Source organism: Thalassophryne amazonica, chromosome 9 (genome assembly GCF_902500255.1).
Source record: "Thalassophryne amazonica chromosome 9, fThaAma1.1, whole genome shotgun sequence".
In the NCBI taxonomy this organism is placed as follows: Eukaryota; Metazoa; Chordata; class Actinopteri; order Batrachoidiformes; family Batrachoididae; genus Thalassophryne; species Thalassophryne amazonica.
Genome location: NC_047111.1, coordinates 10,612,380 through 10,631,853, shown reverse-complemented (window position 1 = coordinate 10,631,853; position 19,474 = coordinate 10,612,380). Strand labels below are relative to the sequence as shown.

Below are 19,474 nucleotides of genomic sequence, written 5' to 3'. Positions count from 1 at the left end.
TTGGGAGCTGGTTCCACAGGAGAGGAGCCTGAAAGCTGAAGGCTCTGCCTCCCATTCTACTCTTACAAACCCTAGGAACTACAAGTAAGCCCGCAATCTGAGAGCGAAGCGCTCTAATGGGGTAATATGGTACTACGAGGTCCCTAAGATAAGATGGGACCTGATTATTCAAAACCTTATAAGTAAGAAGAAGAATTTTAAATTCTATTCTAGAATTAACAGGAAGCCAATGAAGAGAGGCCAACACGGGTGAGATATGCTCTCTCCTGCTAGTCCCCGTCAGTACTCTAGCTGCAGCATTCTGAACCAACTGAAGGCTTTTTAGGGAACTTTTAGGACAACCTGATAATAATGAATTACAATAGTCCAGCCTAGAGGAAATAAATGCATGAATTAGTTTTTCAGCATCACTCTGAGACAAGACCTTTCTGATTTTAGAAATATTGCGTAAATGCAAAAAGGCAGTCCTACATATTTGTTTAATATGCGCTTTGAATGACATCCTGATCAAAAATGACTCCAAGATTTCTCACAGTATTACTAGAGATCAGGGAAATGCCATCCAGAGTAACGATCTGGTTAGACACCATGCTTCTAAGATTTGTGGGGCCAAGTACAATAACTTCAGTTTTATCTGAGTTTAAAAGCAGGAAATTAGAGGTCACCTTTCACCTTGTTTCCCAAAACTATCCTGTCAATCACACAGGGGGAGGGGTCATGCGTCTCTCCTGCCGAGAGCCAATCAGAGCCAACAAGGAAGATCAGCTATGCCAAGCTGGTGAAGGAAGGACGCCAGTTCAACATCGATCTGGTTTCAAAGGTAGCATCACAGCGTGGACTCACTCCTCCTCCTCCTCCTTCTTCTTCATGTTGAGCTATACTTTGCTGCGCTTGTTCTTTTTCAGCTGATATTTTCTCGTGGCTCATTGGTCAATCTGCTCATCAAATCAAATGTCAGTCGCTATGCAGAATTCAAGAACATAACCAGGATTCTCACCTATCACCGCGGAAACATTGAACAGGTATTTATTTATTTATTTATTTTAATTCCTCCAACATGTTGAGATCCACATGTGACGTCCGTCTGTCTTTACCTGTCTGTCTAACTGTCTCTCTCTGTCCGCCTGCACCTGTCCATCTATCTTTTCCTGTCTGATTGTCTCTGTCCGTCTGTTTTTTAGGTCCCGTGCAGTCGGGCTGATGTCTTTGCCAATCGTCAGCTGTCAGTCATAGAAAAGAGGAAACTGATGCGTTTCTTGTCATCCTGTGTGGAGGAGGGGCCTGAGCAGCAGGGTGGGCCGGCGTTCAAACTCTCAGCATAATTGCTGTCTGGCACAGCATTGTGGTTGACATGGTACTTTGTGTCTAGCTTTTAGTGGCCGGCCATATTTGGAGTTCCTTCGTGGGCAGGAGCTCAGTGAAAACCTGCAGCACTTCCTCCTTCACTCCATCGCCATGGTAACAGCAGACACGCCCACAGAAGTGGGCCTGGCCTCCACACGTCACTTCTTGCATTGTTTGGGCCACTATGGAAACACGCCATTCCTCTTTCCGGTCTATGGCCTTGGAGAAATCCCGCAGTGTTTCTGCCGGTAAAAAACGGGAAGATTTCTTCTGTCACGTTTTAAAAAAATTCTGGAGTCTGTGACATTTGGACAGCTGAATTGAGAAAACAAAATATTAGTAATCTGCAGCAATGAATCTGTGCTGAAACTGACCACACGTTTAGCGTCACAGCAGCAACCTGCTAACATGTCACCTAATCCAGTTTTACAGAATCCTCTTGGATCAGAGTCTGACAAAACCAATGACCGTCACTTGAACTAGTGGCTATTGTGGCTAACTAGTCCAGCCTCTGTATGTAGACGAGCTCATTTGTCTGTTACCGTGAGACTGTTTTAGTCGTTATGTTTTCATCTGTTATCAGGTCTGTTTCTTCTTCTTCTTCATGTGATTGCTGTGTTGTGTCTTTCAGGATGTGTGCTGTGTTTGGGGGGATCTACTGTCTGAGACACTCCATCCACTGTCTGCTCATCGACAAGAACACCAACAGGTATTGCAGCGTTCCTGCTTCGTGATCCTGGACAGCAGTAATGTGGTCTGAGTCAGAACTCTTCAGACCTCATCTTCAACCACTGGAAGACTTGGAACAGATTCTGTGTTAGGCCGATCTTTTCCCACTGAAGGTTCATCACCACCACCACCCTCCACATACAGACCCAGCAGATCCACAGCTACTCCCACTCAGTTTGGAATGGTTCTGACCCACCTGGCCCAGATGTGGTGGATCCTTCTTCACTGTTGTTGGAAGTAGTTCAGGTCCTGACTCTGCAGTCATGGGACCACAGACCAGACCACAGAACCAGAAATTAATAATTTATCCCAGAACATCTTCCTAGGAAGGTCATAAATCCTGACTGTCAGTTGTGACCTCAGAATGTCTCATCTCACGTCATGGATGATGATGTCCCTGCGTCCTCTTGAAGGAACATGGTAGCCCTCACGTGTTCTGACACAGTGCCGGCATACCGTCTACTGGATACTTGTCTGACACCACTCAGAGATCCTCTGGGGAAGTGGTGGTCTAGAAATCAGGGAACCAGATTGTGACCAGAAGTTCATAGCTCAGATCAGTTCCACATTCTGACAGGAAAATCCCTTAATCCAGGTCCTTAATCTGGTGTGTATTTTGCATGTTACAACCCTGAGTCTGTGAGTCCAGGTTTGGACACATGCCCCAGTGCCACATGTTGAGACATCCACCACACGAGGGAACTGATTTGGGTCCTGGATGGCACTCACCCAGGAAGACAACCAGTCTATCTGCCTGTCTCAAATATATCCATTTATCTGCTATACCCAGGTGAAAAGTGGGCGTGTCCTTGGTCATCTCCTGCTGCTGGGGTCCTGAACACTGGGCTACTTCATGCTGGATTATGTGCAGAGGAACATACCACATGGACTAAATGTTGCAAAAGACCCTAAAGACTTGAACCTTCATTCTCCTGCAGATATCGGCACCATTAATCACCTGTGACCTCTGACTTCATGAATCCAGGTGTCTCTAGATCTCACAGACCAAGGACCTGGAGACATGAATGTCACTGCTTAGATCGGTGAATGTCTTTCCAAATTCAACACTTTCACAGATACATTTCTGAAAGCCTGGATCTTAGGCTGGATCCAGGACCATCACAAACCCAGACACTCTGATTCCTCACTCAGCTTCTCAACCATTGCAATCAGAGAATCCATCGATTCAGCAAGAAGTACCATAACCCTGACATCTGTAGTCCTGAAATCCTTTGAAAGACTAGTATTGATGTCCCTGAAGGACATCACGGTCTCCCTGGTAGAGCCCTTATGGTTGACCCACTTAGTGAACAGACGTGGAGGATGTACTCAACTTGTTGCTGCACTTCACCCTAAAACACTTCGACCATCCAGGAATATACAGTAGCAGTCAATGTTTGGACTCACTTTGCCAGTACCAGTCAAAGGTTTGGACTCGCATTCACATTCAACTGAATGGGTCACCAGTTGTGTCCATGTCAGCAAGTCTTCCAGACAGAGTTCACAGAAATTCCCGAAAACCTTTGAGAGTCCGAACCAAACTGAGTGACCTCAGAAGAACTTTAAAGGTGTAAAAAAAAAAACTTCACCCTCTGTGGGTTTTTGTCTCTGTCTCCATTACTGGTTCTGTCTCGTGGTTTTTTTTTTTTTTTGGAGTTACCGGCCAACAGGCATCTGTCGTAGTTGTCGTCATAGTCATTGTCGTCCGTTTATTGCGACATCTCAAAAACTGTCTGATAACTTTTTCTAATTTGTCAAGAACATAATATGGGTTGTTGACATATTTCACATCAAAATTTATAGTCATAGATTTGTTGCCATTTTTATGCCAGAGCCAATTTGGGTATTTGTACCCAATGTTCTAAAACTGTCCAGTAACTTTTCTTTTCATTTAACAAAGGCACAATAATGGTCATTGACATTGTTCCCAAAAATTATTTGTGTAGATTTGTTAGTTTGGAAATGGTGGCCATTTTTAGGCTGAAAATGCCTAAAACATCTTAGGGCAGTTTCCTCAAACACCATCAAATTTTGCTTTCGTGTTGTCTTTTTTTTTTTTTTTTTTTTTTTCTGTGGCTTTGATCTGGATTTTACATCTGATCCTGAATTTATGAAATGTCTCGGGTTTCATAGGCCTGTTTTTGAGGCCAGTTTGCCTTGAGCTCTGATTGATCCGCTAACCCACAGGGCCCTTGGCGCTCTAGGTTTGGTAGCATACGCAACCTTCTGCACCCTGAAAGAAAATAAAAGATGATTGTGTTCAGGACAGTCAGGATCATTGGGCTCTTCTTAGTCTTTTGCTGTTGAGTAGGAATTTTAGCCATGTCAGTGGTGAGATCTCAGATCTGTCTTTGTTCTTTTCAGGTGCAAGGCAGTGATTGACAGCCGGGGACAGCGAATCAGTTGCAGTCATTTTGTACTGGAGGAAGGTTATGTCGGAGCAGAACAGAAACAAGGGGCCACGCCCACCAGGTCAGAGTCTGAGACCACAGCTGGATCTTTCCTCTGGCACCAGCCAGACACTGATCTTGACCTCCTGGACTTTAACTGCCTCTGTATGTCTGTGTGTCAGGTCTGTGTCCAGAGCGGTTTTAATAACTGATGGCTCCATCCTGCACAGCGAGTCAGACCAACAGGTAAAGAGTCCCTCTGATCTGAGCCCCGTGATGCTGTGACCCAAAAGTAGTTTGGCACATTTTTCTTGTGCTGCACGACACTCTGTAACCAGTCGTGTAATGAAGCCAATAGTGTTGGAGGTCTCGAGGTCTCAAACTTTTTTTTATCATTTAACCACATACAGCAACATATCCAGGTACAGGTGCTATCAAAATAAATATAAAAATAGTTAAGCTATCAAATTTACATACATTTACAATTCATGATGATTTATATGGGCAGCATGGCGGCTTAGTGGTTAGCACTCTCAGCGATAAGGTCATGGGATTGGGTCCCACCTGCGTCCTTTCTGTGTGGAGTTGGCCTGTTTGCTCCGTGTTTGTGTGGGTTCCCTCGGAGTGCTCTGGCTTCCTCCCACATCCAAAGACATGCAGGCTAGGTCGACTGGAAACTTTTTTAATTGTCCAGGTCTCCCTTGTAAAAGAGATCTCAATCTCAACGGGACTAACCTGGTTAAATTAAATTAATTAATTTAAAGCCTGATTTATGCTTCTGCAGCTCTGTAACTCCGTGTCATACAGTGACGTGTGTGACAGTTTTAAAGTTCTCCGTCTCTGGATTATGCTTTATTCTGGATTAATTTGACTCTCAACAACCTTTTCTGTCTGCAATCATCACCTCCAGGTCAAAGGTAAGATGTACAATGTCCTCTTTTACAGACTTTGTGTTGTAAATTTGTGGACTTTTCTAATCCATTTGTAATCAGTGTGTGCACGGTAAAACTATTATGAGAGAAAAGAGTGAAAGCAGAAAAGTGTCAAATTACAGTCTTTTACTGTGTTTGATTTAACAGGTGTGCGTCAGGCTGCAGATCCAAGTCTGAACACGGTGTGAAAAAAAAAAAAAAAGTCAGGCTTTTAATCACAGAAATGACTCTGGGCCCACTTTACCTGAGTCGGCGAGCGTCAGAGCTCTGAACTTTATTTTGTACCTCTGTTACTGTACACGTCCAGACTGTTCTGTCTGGTTACATGCGAGGGGTTTTTAATGGCAATGAAAAACTTGGCTTCCATCCCACACGGCTGACTTTATTTTCCCAAATGTTTCTTCTGTTTGGATCTGAAGGGAATCTGTACATCTTGAAGCCCTTGTTGTGTCTATTTGTGCCTCCAAATGCACAACAACCTGGCATTTTCAGCAAATAAATAAATAAAATAGCTGGATTTACACGCAGACACATTAACGCTATTTTGGACCCAAGATGGCAGCATGAGTCACGTGACCGTGTGTTTTTTTTTTTTTTTTTTAGCTCGTCATGTCGCTACTCTTTGAATAAAGGGACTCTATTTGAGGTCATTCATTGTTTACTTATTTGTCACACTGTTTACTTGCCAACAACCAAAATCAAAGCGCCCCATTGCCCCCTCACATAACTATACGCATACGATGGCCTGTACACGCGCAGTGCTTGAAAAGATAACATGCACGGATAGATGCGCTGTGCTAGATATAGAAGTATTAACTGTGTCGAAACAAGACAGTTTAGCCTTTCCCATTGGTTGAGAGCTGGTTACATGGCTGGTCTTAACCGACCAGCTCAAGGTTGGAAGATACCATGACACGGCTACAAGGTGTTTAAAGAAATTTATGTAAAATGTTAAACAGTATCACTGGAAGTTTCTAACCTTTCAACTAGTTTTACATTTATACTTGAAAGAAGTTTATGAATAGTGACAAATATTCTGTTGATTGGCGTAAAAAGATGTGCCTGTGAGGGAATTTATGCTAATATGACTTTTGCCATTTGCGCACTGCTGCAACTTCATGTGTGGAATGTTCCATAAGGAGATCGTCATAAACCATTACATCATATAAGGGTGTTTGTCATCAGCTTTGTTCAGCACTGTGCTTCAAAATCCAAATGTGTGTGGACTCCGGGATCTTCCCGTTTGGGTTTTTTGGATCATGAGTACGAGGAAAAGGAGAAGAAGCAGTACTGGGCAAGCTGCACGTTCTGCAAGGTGAACTCTCCGAAACTCAGCGAGTTCTGTGGAACAACGCCCAATTTCACAAGAAAGAAGTGCTGACAGTTGCCATCACGTCATACGCCACCGTGTGCAGTTTAAGACAGTCTGACAGCGAAGTACAAGTCCAGGAGAAGCACCAAACGTGGGGGGAAAGGACAGCGTCCGCTTCCAATTAGAAAAGGTCCTCAGAGAAGAAGAGCCTCATGATGTATAGAGGCTGTGACGTTCTGGAAGAACATTAGTGTGGGACAAACCAAGTGTCCTTCTTTGCGTCGATGTACAATGAGCATTTACTTTAACTTTTTGCTTTCTAGGTGACGTACTAAGGTTTTACCACTGACATATACGAGGTCTGTTAGAAAAGTATCCGACCTTTTTATTTTTTTTTTCAAAAACCATATGGATTTGAATCACGTGTGATTGCATCAGACAAGCTTGAACCTTCGTGCGCATGCCTGAGTTTTTTTCACGCCTGTCGGTTGCGTCATTCGCCTGTGAGCAGGCTTTGAGTGAGCAGTGGTCCACCCCTCTCATCTGATTTTTATTGCAAATAAAGTGTCTGAACGATTTGGAGCTTTGCTGCATCAAATTTTTCCAGAAACCGTGAGAGACCTCCGGGTGGACACCATGCAGAAAATTCAGATGGCTTTCAGGGACGATTTTATGGGGATTACAGATTAAGGAGTGCTTCAGCCAGTTTAAAGACTGCCCACAGCATCTGAGAGCGCGGCGCACTCCGAGCGCCGATCGACAGGCTGAAACAACCAGGTCATTTCCAACGTGAATGCTTTGTTGATCCGGGACGTCGTCTAACTTACACAGCAATGGCAGAACACATGGACATCAGTACTTTTTCAGCACATTCCACTGTTACAGGAGTTAAAAAATTATGGAATCATGAAAAACAAGAACGCTCCAACACATCACTAGTATTTTGTTGCACCACCTCTGGCTTTTATAACAGCTTGCAGTCTCTGAAGCATGGACTTAATGAGTGACAAACAGTACTCTTCATCAATCTGGCTCCAACTTTCTCTGATTGCTGTTGCCAGATCAGCTTTGCAGGTTGGAGCCTTGTCATGGACCATTTTCTTCAAGTTCTACCAAAGATTTTCAATTGGATTAAGATCCGGACTATTTGCAGGCCATAACATTGACCCTATGTGTCTTTTTGCAAGGTTTTCACAGTTTTTGCTCTATGGCAAGATGCATTATCATCTTGAAAGATGATTTCATCATACAAAAACATCCTTTCAATTGATGGGATAAGAAAAGTGTTCAAAATATCAACGTAAACTTGTGCATTTATTGATGATGTAATGGCAGCCATCTCCCCAGTGCCTTTACCTGATATGCAGCCCCATATCATCAATGACTGTGGAAATTTACATGTTCTCTTCAGGCAGTCATCTTTATAAATCTCATTGGAACGGCACCAAACAAAAGTTCCAGCATCATCACCTTGCCCAATGCAGATTCGAGATTCATCACTGAATATGACTTTCATCCAGTCATCAACAGTCCACGATTGCTTTTCCTTAGCCCATTGTAACCTTGTTTTTTTCTGTTTAGGTGTAAATGATGATGATGAAAAAAAAAAAAAAAGAGGTGGGCTTCATAGATAATTGGCAAAGCTTCTGGGGAAAACCTGGTCTTGTTAGGAGAGTCGGCATCCATCCCACTTTGGATGGAGCAGCTCTCATTTCTAGAAATCTGGCCAATTTTCTTAAATCCTCCAAACCGTGACTATCCAGGGTTGGGACCAGGAAGCAGGGTTGTAGTCTTACACACCTCTCTGCAGCTTCTCTCCCCCTGCCATCCCCTCATTACCCCATCCCCGTAGAGATGGTGCCTGCTCCCAGACCACCAATAACCAGCAAAAATCTATTTAAGCATAAAAATTCAAATAGAAAAAATAATATAGCACCTTCAACTGCACCACAGACTAAAACAGTTAAATGTGGTCTGTTAAACATTAGGTCTCTCTCTTCTAAGTCCCTGTTAGTAAATGATATAATAATTGATCAATCAATCAATTTTTTTATATAGCGCCAAATCACAACAAACAGTTGCCCCAAGGCGCTTTATATTGTAAGGCAAGGCCATACAATAATTATGTAAAACCCCAACGGTCAAAACGACCCCCTGTGAGCAAGCACTTGGCTACAGTGGGAAGGAAAAACTCCCTTTTAACAGGAAGAAACCTCCAGCAGAACCAGGCTCAGGGAGGGGCAGTCTTCTGCTGGGACTGGTTGGGGCTGAGGGAGAGAACCAGGAAAAAGACATGCTGTGGAGGGGAGCAGAGATCGATCACTAATGATTAAATGCAGAGTGGTGCATACAGAGCAAAAAGAGAAAAACAGTGCATCATGGGAACCCCCCAGCAGTCTACGTCTATAGCAGCATAACTAAGGGATGGTTCAGGGTCACCTGATCCAGCCCTAACTATAAGCTTTAGCAAAAAGAAAAGTTTTAAGCCTAATCTTAAAAGTAGAGAGGGTGTCTGTCAACATATTGATTTATTCTGCCTTACAGAAACCTGGTTACAGCAGGATGAATATGTTAGTTTAAATGAGTCAACACCCCCGAGTCACACTAACTGCCAGAATGCTCATAGCACAGGCCGAGGCGGAGGATTAGCAGCAATCTTCCATTCCAGCTTATTAATTAATCAAAAACCCAGACAGAGCTTTAATTCATTTGAAAGCTTGACTCTTAGTCTTGTTCATCCAAATTGGAAGTCCCAAAAAGCAGTTTTATTTGTTATTATCTATCATCCACCTGGTTGTTACTGTGAGTTTCTCTGTGAATTTTCAGACCTTTTGTCTGACTTAGTGCTTAGCTCAGATAAGATATAGTGGGCGATTTTAACATCCACACAGATGCTGAGAATGACAGCCTCAACACTGCATTTAATCTATTATTAGACTCAATTGGCTTTGCTCAAAATGTAAATGAGTCCACCCACCACTTTAATCATATCTTAGATCTTGTTCTGACTTATGGTATGGAAATTGAAGACTTAACAGTATTCCCTGAAAACTCCCTTCTGTCTGATCATTTCTTAACATTTACATTTAGTCTGATGGACTACCCAGCAGTGGGGAATAAGTTTCATTACACTAGAAGTCTTTCAGAAAGCGCTGTAACTAGGTTTAAGGATATGATTCCTTCTTTATGTTCTCTAATGCCATATACCAACACAGTGCAGAGTAGCTACCTAAACTCTGTAAGTGAGATAGAGTATCTCGTCAATAGTTTTACATCCTCATTGAAGACAACTTTGGATGCTGTAGACAGTGGACTCATCTCTGTGCTTGTTCTGTTAGACCTCAGTGCTGCTTTTGATACTGTTGACCATAAAAATTTTATTACAGAGATTAGAGCATGCCATAGGTATTAAAGGCACTGCGCTGCGGTGGTGTGAATCATATTTATCTAATAGAATACAATTTGTTCATGTAAATGGGGAATCTTCTTCACAGACTAAGGTTAATTATGGAGTTCCACAAGGTTCTGTGCTAGGACCAATTTTATTCACTTTATACATGTTTCCCTTAGGCAGTATTATTAGACGGCATTGCTTAAATTTTCATTGTTACGCAGATGATACCCAGCTTTATCTATCCATGAAGCCAGAGGACACACACCAATTAGCTAAACTGCAGGATTGTCTTACAGACATAAAGACATGGATGACCTCTAATTTCCTGCTTTTAAACTCAGATAAAACTGAAGTTATTGTACTTGGCCCTACAAATTTTAGAAACATGGTTGTCTAACCAGGTCCTTACTCTGGATGGCATTACCCTGACCTCCAGTAATACTGTGAGAAATCTTGGAGTCATTTTTGATCAGGATATGTCATTCAATGCGCATATTAAACAAATATGTAGGACTGCTTTTTTGCATTTGCGCAATATCTCTAAAATTAGAAAGGTCTTGTCTCAGAGTGATGCTGAAAAACTAATTCATGCATTTATTTCCTCTAGGCTGGACTATTGTAATTCATTATTATCAGGTTGTCCTAAAAGTTCCCTAAAGGAGAGAGCATATCTCACCCCTATTGGCGCCTCTTCATTGGCTTCCTGTTAATTCTAGAATAGAATTTAAAATTCTTCTTTTTACTTATAAGGTTTTGAATAATCAGGTCCCATCTTATCTTAGGGACCTCTTAGTACCATATCACCCCAATAGAGCGCTTTGCTCTCAGACTGCAGGCTTACTTGTAGTTCCTAGGGTTTGTAAGAGTAGAATGGGAGGCAGATCCTTCAGCTTTCAGGCTCCTCTACTGTGGAACCAGCTCCCAATTCAGATCAGGGAGACAGACACCCTCTCTACTTTTAAGATTAGGCTTAAAACTTTCCTTTTTGCTAAAGCTTATAGTTAGGGCTGGATCAGGTGACCCTGAGCCATCCCTTAGTTATGCTACTATAGACTTAGACTGCTGGGGGGTTCCCATGATGCACTGAGTGTTTCTTTCTCTTTTTGCTCTGTATGCACCACTCTGCATTTAATCATTAGTGATTGATCTCTGCTCCCCTCCACAGCATGTCTTTTTCCTGGTTCTCTCCCTCAGCCCCAACCAGTCCCAGCAGAAGACTGCCCCTCCCTGAGCCTGGTTCTGCTGGAGGTTTCTTCCTGTTAAAAGGGAGTTTTTCCTTCCCACTGTTGCCAAGTGCTTGCTCACAGGGGCTCATTTTGACCGTTGGGGTTTTTCCATAATTATTGTATGGCCTTGCCTTACAATATAAGGCACCTTGGGGCAACTGTTTGTTGTGATTTGGCGCTATATAAAATTGATTGACTGAATGATGGCTTTCGTTTAGCTTTTCTGTATGTAAATCCCATTTCCTTTAGGCGGTTATTTACAGTTCGGTCACAGACGTTGACTCCAGTTTCCTCCCATTCGTTCCTCATTTGTTTTGTTGTGCATTTTTGATTTTTGAGACATATTGCTTTAAGTTTTCTGTCTTGACGCTTTGATGTCTTCCTTGGTCTACCAGTATGTTTGTCTTTAACAACCTTCCCATGTTTGTATTTGGTCCAGAGTTTAGACACAACTGACTGTGAACAACCAACATCTTTTGCAACATTGCGTGATGATTTACCCTCTTTTAAGAGTTTGATAATCCTCTCCTTTGTTTCAATTTTCATCTCTCGTGTTGGAGCCATGATTCATGTCAGTCCACTTGGTGCAACAGCTCTCCAAGGTATGATCACTCCTTTTTAGATGCAGACTAATGAGCAGGTCTTATTTGATGCAGGTGTTAGTTTTGGGGATGAAAATTTACAGGGTGATTCCATAATTTATTCCTCAGAATTGAGTGAGTCCATTTTCTTCCCCTCTGCTTGGTCTAAAAAAGTAACAGTTACTGACTGCCACAATTTTTTTTTCCTGATTTCTTATAGTGTTTCTTAAAGCCAGAAAGTTGCCATTTGAAATGACTTTAGTTTTGTGTCATGTCTGTGATCTACTTTTTTTCTACAAAATTAAACGACTGAATGAACATCCTCCGAGGCCGGTGATTCCATAATTATTGCCAGGGGTTGTATATTATATAGCAGACGAACACACTGATATTTGACAAGTGAAATGAAGTTTATTGCATTTACAGAAAGTGTGCAATAATTATTTAAACAAAATTTGGCAGGTGCATAAATTTGGGCACCCTTGTCATTTTATTGATTTGAATACATTTAGCACTAATTATTGGAACACAAAAATTGGTTTAGTAAGCTCATTGACCCTTGACTTCCTTACGCAGGTGAATTCAATCACGAGAAAGGGTATTTAAGGTGGTCATTTGCAAACGTTTCCCGTCTTTGCATCTCTTCTAATGAGAGGCAACATGGGAGCCTCTAAACAACTCTCAAATGACCTGAAAACAAAGATTGTTCAACATCATGGTTTAGGGGAAGGATACAAAAAGCTATCTCAGAGATTTCAGCTGTCCGTTTCCACTGTGAGGAAATGGAAGACCACAGGCACAGTACTAGTTAAGGCCCGAAGTGGCAGGCCAAGGAAAATCTCAGCTAAGCTGAAGTGAAGGATGGTGAGAGCAGTCATACTCAACCCCACAGACGTGCTGCAAAGACCAACATGATCTTGCTGTAGATAGTGTCTCTGTGCATCATCAACTATATGAGGTCTGTCCAAAAAGTATCAGACCTTTTTATTTTTTTTCAAAAACCTTATGGATTTGAATCGTGTGCTTGCATGAGCCAACCTTGAACCTTCGTGTGCATGTGTGAGTTTTTTTCACGCCTGTCGGTTGCGTCATTCGCCTGTGAGCAGGCTATGAGTGAGCACTGGTCCTCCCCCCTCGTTGGACTTTCATTTCGAGGAAAATGTCTGAATGATTGGAGCAGCGCTGAATCAAATTTTTCCAGAAACTGTGAGAGACAGCCAGGTGGAAACCATTCGGAAGATTCAAACGGCTTTCGGTGGCTTTTCAGTCGGAGTGAGTATCTGAGGAATTGTGTAAGAGCTGGACATGTCACAACATGTCCTGTGAGACTTCCGCACGTCTTTCATTACAAATCTCCTGTAACAATGGAATGTGCCGAAAAAGTGCTGATGTCCTCCTCTTCTGCAATTCTCTGGTAGTCAGACGACGTCCCGGATCAACACAGCGTCACTTTGGAAATGATCTGGTCGTTTCAGCATGTCGTTGGCCGATCGGAGCACGGCGCACCCTCTGCCATTGTGCGCCGTCTTTAAACCGGTTGTAACGCTCCTTAATCTGTGTGATGCCCATAGGATCGTCACCGAAAGCCGCCTGAATCTTCCGAATGGTTTCCACCTGGCTGTCTCACAGTTTCTAGAAAAATTTGATGCAGCAAAGCTCCAAATCGTTCCACCTCGCAATGAAAATCCAACAAGAGGGGAGGACCAGTGCACACACAAAGCCTGCTCACAGGCAAATGATGCAACCGACGGGCGTGAAAAAAAATCCCGCATGCGCATGAAGGTTCAAGGTTGGCTCATGCAAGCACACTTGATTCAAATCCATATGGTTTTGAAAAAATAAAAAGGTCTGATACTTTTTGGACAGACCTCGTACAGCGCGCTTTGAACAAAGAGATGCTGTAATGCAGAGGAAGCTTTTTCTGCTTACACGCCACAAACACTGTCGCTTGAGGTATGCTAAAGCACATTTGGACAAGCCAGCTTCATTTTGGAATAAGGTGCTGTGGATTGATGAAACTAAAATTGAGTCATTTGGACATAACAAGGGGCGGTATGCATGGCTGAAAAAGACCACAGCATTCAAAGAAAAACACTTGCTACCTACAGTAAAATTTGGAGGTGGTTCCATCATGCTGTGGGGCTGTGTGGCCAGTGCAGGTACTGGGAATCTTGTTGAAGTTGAGGGTCACATGGATTCCAGTCAATATCTGCAGGTTCTTGCGAACAATGTTCATGAATCACTGACGAAGTTGCACCGGTGCTGGATCTATCACCAAGACAGCGACCCTAAACACTGCTCAAAATCTACTAAGGCATTCATGCAGAGGGACAAGTACAACGTTCTGGAATGGCCATCTCAGTCCCCAGACCTGAATATTATTGAAAATCTGTGGTGTGATTTTAAATGGCTGTCCATGCTTGGAAACCAACAAACCTGAGATCAAGGATGCTTATTCGCCGTCTTTGGACAGTTTTCCGCCTTTTTGTAAATTCTTGCCATCTGAAAGAAATGGTGGAACATTATTTTTTATTTCTTCAAATCGACGAACTAATATTTTGCCGTAAAAATGCCCATATTCCTTTGAAATTGATCATAAAGTGGTTTACTGGAGAAGGAGGCTGCCAACAGCTCGGCGCGCATTCTCATTGGTTGAAAAATGACGACTCTCCACGCAGAATTGCTTTTCGCAGTACGCTCTTGTGACGGTAATAAATGCGCAACAGTGTCTCCATGTTCCAGACAATTTCCTGCCTGCTTCCCGCTCCAAATCTCAGCATCGTTCAACAAATTTTCTACCTTGTGAGTTTCTCATCATTTATTTTCAAATATTACACAAGATAAATACAGGTATGGCAGTAATTTAACACTGATATCATTTAAACAAGTAAATTCTGTGATTTTTGGTATTGTATTAGTCCATGATCCAGTCATGAATTTTGACCTAATCAGTACCACTTAAGGGGAAAAAACCGACACTTAGAATCCAGCCTCAGTGTATCATGGCCAACACAAAAATGTATGATAGCCATCCCAGGGTGGTAGCTGTAGCCAGGTAGGGGTCAGTGAAGAATTACACAGAGGTCAAATTTTAAAAATACTCCCCCCCCCCCCCAAACGTCTGACATTTGGGGTAACTTTTGCTGTCTTGAATATTATAGTTGAATCACATTGCTGTCTTTTTTTCTCTCTCCTAAGCATCCATGTGAGATGTTTTGTAAAGAAGAATGGTCCAAAATACCTTCAACCAGAATCCACACTCTCATTGCGCCTGTTCGTCAGGCCTTAGCCCATGGGGCCCAGCTGGGCTCAGCCTGAAAGAACAATGTGGGCCCGCCCTCCTGTGGGTTCACCACCTGCAGTGGGGGCCATGGGTGTCGGGTGCAGAGAGGACTGGTTGGCAGTTGAGGGCGGGTGGCCCAGCGGCCTGGTCCGCACTCACAGCCTCTGGCTGTTGGGACGTGGAACATCACCACGCTGGAGGGGAAGGAGCCTGAGCTTGTGCGGGAGGTTGAGAGGTACCGACTAGAGATAGTCAGGCTCACCTCCACGCACAGCTCGGGCTCTGGTACCCAACTTCTGGAGAGGGGCTGGGTGCTCCACTTCTCTGGCTTTGCCCGTGAGGAGAGGCGGTGAGCTGGGGTAGCATTGCTCATTGCTCCCCAGCTCAGTCGCCATGTGTTGGAGTTCACCCCGGTGTACGAGAGGGTCGTGTTCCTACACCTTCGGGCTGGGGACAGGTCTCTCACTGTTGTCTCGGCCTACAGGCCGAGCGGCAGTGCAGAGTACCTGACCTTCTTGGAGTCCCTGGGAGGGGTACTAGATAGTGCTCCGACTGGGGACTCCATTGTTCTTCTGGGGGGCTTCAGCGCCCATGTGGGTGGTGATAATGAGACCTGGAGGGGGGTGATCTGGAAGCACGGCCTCCCCGATCTGAACCCGAGTGGTGTTCAGTTGTTGGACTTCTGTGCTAGCCACAGTTTGTCCATCACGAACACCATGTTCGAGCACAAGGGTGTCCATAAGTGCACGTGGCACCAGGACACCCTGAGCCGGAGGTCGATGATCGACTTTGTGGTCATATCATCTGACCTTCGGCCACGTGTCTCGGACACTCGAAGGCAGGGGCTGAGCTGTCGACCGATCACCACCTGGTGGTGAGTTGGATCCGCTGGGAGGGGAAGAAGCCGTTAGACCTGGCAGGCCCAACGTATCATGAGGGGTCTGCTGGGAACAACTGCGAAACCCTCTGTCGGTGAGATCTTCAACTCCCACCTCCGGAGAGCTTCTCCCAGGTCCCGGGGGAGGTTGGAGACATGGAGTCCAAGTGGACCGTGTTCTCCACCTCCATTGTTGATGCGGCCGCTTGTAGCTGTGGTTGCAAGGTCTCTGGTGCCTGTCCACGGCGGCAGTCCCCGAACCCAGTGGTGGATGCCGGAAGTAAGAGATGCCATCAAGCTGAAGAAGGAGTCTACTTGTCTTTGTTGGCAAGTGGGACCCCAGAGGCAGTTGACAGGTACCGGCAGGCCAAGCGTGCTGTAGCCTGTGCGGTCGCAGAGGCAAAAACTCGGGTCTGGGAGGAGTTCGGGGAGGCCATGGAGGAGGACTATCGGTCTGGCAAACCGTCCAACGCCTCCGGAGGCGGAAGCAGCTCTCCACCAACACTGTCTACAGTGTGGGTGGGAGCTCTTGACCCAGACTGGGGATATTGTTGGGCGGTGGAAGGAATACTTCGAGGATCTCCTCAATCCCATCGTCACGTCTTCCGAAGAGGAAGCAGAGACTGGGGACTTTAGAAGTAAACTCATCCATCATCCAAGCCGAAGTCACTGAGGTGGTCAGAAAGCTCCTTGGTGGCAAGGTTCCTGGGGTGGATGAAATCTGTCCTGAGTACCTTAAGTCTCTGGATGTTGTGGGACTATCTTGGTTGACACACCTCTGCAACATCGCGTGGCGGTCGGGGGCAGTGCCTCTGGATTGGCAGACCAGGGTGGTGGTCCCTCTGTTTAAGAGGGATCACACTCCTCAGCCTCCCCGGTAAGGTCTATTCCAGAGTACTGGAGAGGAGAATTCGACCGATAGTCGAACCTCGGATTCAGAAGGAGCAGTGTGGTTTTCATCCTGGTCGTGGCACACCTGACAAGCTCTACACCCTCCATCGGGTGCTCGAGGGTTTGTGGGAGTTCGCCCAACCAGTGCTGCTCCAGAGAAAGCATTTGACCCTGTCCCTTGAGGCCCCTTGTGGGGGGTGCTCCAGGAGTACGGATCCGGGTCCTTTGCTAAGGGCTATCCGGTCCCTGTACGACCACAGCAGGAGCTTGGTTCACATTGCCGGTAGTAAACCAAACCTGTTTCCAGCGCACGTCGACCTCTGCCAGGGCTGCCCTTTGTCACCAGTTCTGTTCATTACCTTTATGAACAGAATTTCTAGGCACAGCCAGGGTGTAGAGGGGGTTCCGGTTTGGGAACTATAGAATCTCATCTCTGCTGTTTGTGGACGATGTGGTTCTGTTGGCTTCATCAAATCAGGACCTTCAGCGTGCACTGGGGCAGTGTGCAGCCGAGTGTGAAGCGTCCGGGATGAAAATCGGCACCTCCAAATCCGAGGCCATGGTTCTCGACTGGAAAAAGGTGCCTTGCACACTTCAGGTCGGTGGGGTGTCTTTGACTCAAGTGGAGGAGTTTAAGTATCTCGGGGTCTTGTTCACGAGTGAGGGACGGATGGAGCGTGAGATTGACAGACGGATTGGTGCAGCGTCTGCAGTGACACGGTCACTGTATTGGACCGTCGTGGTGAAGAGAGAGCTGAGCAGGGGGGCAAAGCTCTCGATTTAATGATTATCTATGTTCCGACCTCACCTATGGTCATGAGATTTGGCTCATGGCAGAAAGAACAAGATCACGAGTACAAGCGGCCGAGATGAGTTTCCTCCGCAGGGTGGCTGGGTGCTCCCTTAGAGATAGGGTGAGGAGCTCGGTCACTCAGGAGGAGCTCGGAATTGAGCCGCTGCTCCTCCACGTCAAAAGGAGCCAGCTGAGGTGGCTCGGGCATCTTTTCCAGATGCCCCCTGGACTCCTCACTGGAGAGGTGTTCCAGGCACGTCCCATCGGGAGGAGGCCCCGGGGAAGACCCAGGACACGCTGGAGGGACTACGTCTCTCAGCTGGCTTGGGAACGCCTCGGGGTTCCCCCGGAGGAGCTGGGGAAGTGTGTGTAGATCGGGAGGTCTGGGCGGCTTTGCTTGAGCTGCTGCCCCCGCGACCCGACCCCAGATGAAGCGGAAGAAAATGGATGGATTTCTGATCCAAACAACCAATGATTTATAAAGGAAAATCATGGAAATCATCAGGGGGCCCAAACTTTTACATACAACTGTATGTGTAAAGCATGCTTATATGATATTTAACACATAATTTAACTTCTGCCAGTCAAACAGTGAATAAGCTGCTCTGTGGTGTTCATATGTATTTAAGTCTGATTGTGATGAAGTCGGTGCATCATCAGCCACCAACCTCACCGCACGTCACTGCAAATATGTGACGTGGGCGCCGATGCAGTGTGTGTCATGACGTGGGTGCCATTGTGGCGTGTGTTGTGATGTGGGGACCAAATTAACCCCTCCCTCTCCTCATCAAGAGTCAGATGAGTAGAGGGAGTGGTCCCGTCATCTGCTCTCCTTGCATGCAAGAACGAATTACAGTGTCTCGTCTTGTCACTTTCTGTATTCAGATGTTCGGGTTGTCCTGTTTCAACAGGTTTAACTCTGACACGTGAGCAGTGACTGGCGTATGGCATGATGTGGGTGCCATTGTGGTGTGTGTTGTGATGTGGGGACCAACACGGTGTGTGGTTGCAGACGCGTCGTGTGTTGTGACATGGGTGACGACACGTCATGTGTTGTGACGTGGGCGCTGACGCGTCATGGGCGCCGACGTGTGTCATGGTACTTGAGAAATGCATTTCCACAAGTACTGCAGATTGATATTAGAATATATTTTAATTTGTTTGGGACGGCACAGTGGATAAGTGGGTAGCACTGTTGTGGTCAGTTAATGAATCCTTTTCCTGCTGAATGTCATTATTTTTACTCATGTCTTTGAGCTGTTCTTATTGTTTTTCAGATTTCCATGGTAACTGTTCCTCCGGAAGCTTTGGGGCATCCGGCAGTGAGAATGGTGGAACTCTGTCCTTCCACGATGACCTGCATACCTGGAACATGTGAGACAACAAGACAAATCCGTCCTCTGCTGCTTTTAGTCCTTCCTGAGGATTTAAGTTGTTTACAGTTAGAACCACAAATCAGAAAAAGAGAAAATACAAAAAAGAGATAACAAACAGTCGTTTTCATTTCATTGCAGACATATGAACCCACAGTATTTCTTTTTTTTTCTGCTCAGCTTAATATCAGTTGTTAATGTTTGTCTGTTCCTGCATTTGAAGTCGGCCTGAAATGATTAGTCGAGTAACTTGAATCATTTATTTGCAAAACATGTTCGAGGCAAATTCTGTGCCTCGAAACTTTGTTTAGGGCTCCTTCACACAAAGTGTGACGTTTGGACAAGGTGC

At 45.0% G+C, this 19,474-nt stretch overlaps 1 protein-coding gene across 1 annotated transcript in view; it reads left to right on the top strand.

The window, feature by feature from the left end:
* chm (CHM Rab escort protein) overlaps positions 1-19,474 on the top strand; it is a 49,570-nt gene that overhangs the window by 16,168 nt on the left and 13,928 nt on the right. Inside the window, exons 6-13 of the mRNA XM_034178227.1 lie at positions 707-820; positions 906-1,022; positions 1,182-1,293; positions 1,370-1,592; positions 1,976-2,053; positions 4,438-4,545; positions 4,646-4,709; positions 19,030-19,126. Of these exons, the coding sequence (XP_034034118.1) occupies positions 707-820; positions 906-1,022; positions 1,182-1,293; positions 1,370-1,592; positions 1,976-2,053; positions 4,438-4,545; positions 4,646-4,709; positions 19,030-19,126 (913 nt within the window). The remainder of the gene's footprint in view (positions 1-706; positions 821-905; positions 1,023-1,181; positions 1,294-1,369; positions 1,593-1,975; positions 2,054-4,437; positions 4,546-4,645; positions 4,710-19,029; positions 19,127-19,474) is intronic.